Source organism: Crassostrea angulata, chromosome 6 (assembly GCF_025612915.1).
Source record: "Crassostrea angulata isolate pt1a10 chromosome 6, ASM2561291v2, whole genome shotgun sequence".
NCBI lineage: Eukaryota > Metazoa > Mollusca > Bivalvia > Ostreida > Ostreidae > Magallana > Magallana angulata.
This window is the reverse complement of record NC_069116.1, coordinates 27,269,350-27,271,802: the sequence shown is the minus strand read 5'-3', so window position 1 is coordinate 27,271,802 and position 2,453 is coordinate 27,269,350. Positions and strand designations below refer to the sequence as shown.

Sequence of the window (2,453 nt, the reverse complement as noted above, 5' to 3'; positions counted from 1 at the left end):
ATAGTGAAGAAATAAAATATATATCGAGCACAGAAAGATTAACAATATTGTTGCTTCATCTCCGCTTCAATTTCAAATTAACGATGAACTGTAATTTTAGCCGGGCATTGCTGAGTCCTGGCTGTAGGCAGGCAAATCGCCAATGTAACTATAAATAGCATAACTTCAAAAATAAACAAAAAACCAAACAGCGTCAAATTAAAAGCTTCCGCTATACCAAATAGTTACAAGAAGAGCCAAGTTTTGTCAAAAGTGTTGGCATTTTGTTTCTTTTGTTTTTAATTTCGAGAGAATTATCTATCTTTTTTAGTTTTCTTAATAATAACGTGTTTTAAAAACAGACTATGTATTTTGGACACGTACATGAACAATGCGTATGAATTTCCATGAACTTCTTTGCTGCCCGTTGAAGAAATGGGGATTGATAGATATAACGCTTCTTGCAAAATTCAAGGCAGCAACTGTTGAATTTTTCCTACTAGACAGACATTTTTTTGTTTAAATCCACTTACAAAATTTGGTCGCTCTTTGACGCTTTGCTGACATTAAAAGCATGAGAAAGAGAGATTGAGATTTTCAGTCTTTACTACACAATATGCATAGACACACCAAAAGAGCCCGGCTTTCAGTACTTCAATACTTTGATTAACTTCATCAAATTACAAAAATTCATTATTTCGAATGTAAATATAATACACTATTCAAATGTTTATTTCAGCATCATTAGGGAATTCTACATGGCAGTTACCAAACAAATGGCGCAAAAGTTCCCTTGCCATGATGATGCATTGGAAAATATGACTTTTTTGAACCCAGAGTTTAAAGAACTGCTGGAAACTGATTGTGGTAAGTATTTTTTTTTAAATCAAATATTATATTTTGTAATTCATAACATTGTTGAATATCTGATCCTAAATATTTCCATATTTTATTTTCAGTCTTCAAACTTGCTAAAAGATTTCCCCAGATTCTTGGTGATACATGCAGTTTGGATGAATTACACGAGGAATTTCTGGACTATCAGCTAACACCAAAAGAAGAGCTACCACCTGCTGACTTGGGAGCTGACAAATTCTGGAGCCAGATGGCCAAAGTTATGGAACCATTTAGTAGCAAATGCAGATTTGGACTACTGACTAAATTAGCTTTAGCTTGTTGTGCGATACCCGTCAGCAATGCTGATCCAGAGAGAATCTTTTCCATGCTGAAGAAAATTCAAACAGAGATGAGATCAGATCTAGACTGAAACAATGACACCATATGTTCCTTAATTTGTTCTAAACAAAATCAAGATGTTTGTTGTTTTGAAAACAAACCAGGTGACGAGGTTCTAATGGCAGTAAAACAAACTGTAGTTACATATCAGCAGTTTCTGAGTGCAAATAAAGGTGTTTAATCTGTATTTGGTTATTTGTTAAAAGTAGTATCACTGGTGTTTTAAATCGGGTGAAAAAGGCGGGCGGCTGCCAAAAGGGTACCCTCATTGTACGGATAACTCCTCCTACCCTTTTTAAGATAGGAAGTTGATCTTTTGCAGATCAATTGCATATATATCAGAGGTGTGCATATTGCTAGGAGTTTAATTTCTGATAATTAAAAAAATACCAGCTTTTGAACGTAGTCTTATTTTGCATATAGGGTAAATATTGCATATAGGGTACTCCATTTAACTGGATACGGTAGTTAGTGTTTATGAATTCAGGGTTGCCGTGGATTATGGATATAGTTCACAAAAGAAAACCCAGTTTGCTGTCACATTGATAGCTTTTCACTTGTCTAGCGTTGAAATGTCGTGAAATGCAACGCATATTTCGCTCGAGTCTGTGCAAGTGACATTCAAATTTGATTTACTATAATTTTGTCGTCAAAATTGGAAAATTTTGAATTTAAAAATGATAGCCTTTATTAATCTAATTAAAATTGGCTAAATGGTTGAGACCCCTTTAAATAAAAATCGTCTTCAAACTGCTCATGTTACGTTGCGATGAAGAGTAGTTGGCTTATAGTCTGTCCCAAGATATTTATGCAGCTCATTTGGACGATTTTCAATAAAAATACACATACCTGTGAAAAAAATGCAATTGAAATAGTTGAAAAGGATAATTTCCAAGATAATTTCATTGACATATTATCATCTCTCACTCGGAAAAATACAGAGGAACGATAACAGATTCCTTACGGAGATTTATAATGGGGAATGTTTACATCTTCTCTTCATTCGGAATACACTCGGAATGCATCGCGCAATTTTACAACGTTATCATCCGGGCTTGCTGCAAAATACAAAATCTCCGTAGACATCACATTTTTTAGCATTGTATTGAAACCTGAAGGGCTAACACGGGCGTTTCGACTGAGAAATCTTTGAAATTTTTCATACTTTTGAAGGAACATCGTTTGAACCCTGAGGTATTTATAAATAAAATGCAATTAAGCAAAATGTAAATCCAAAA

At 34.2% G+C, this 2,453-nt stretch overlaps 1 protein-coding gene across 1 annotated transcript; it reads left to right on the top strand.

Moving 5' to 3' along the window:
- The first annotated feature begins 724 nt into the window (after positions 1-724).
- On the top strand, positions 725-1,382 carry LOC128186880 (uncharacterized). The gene is made up of 2 exons (XM_052856834.1): positions 725-846; positions 939-1,382. Exons 1-2 carry the CDS (start codon positions 738-740, stop codon positions 1,244-1,246), a joined length of 417 nt encoding a protein of 138 aa, XP_052712794.1. The 5' UTR covers positions 725-737; the 3' UTR covers positions 1,247-1,382.
- The last annotated feature ends 1,071 nt before the right edge of the window (positions 1,383-2,453 follow it).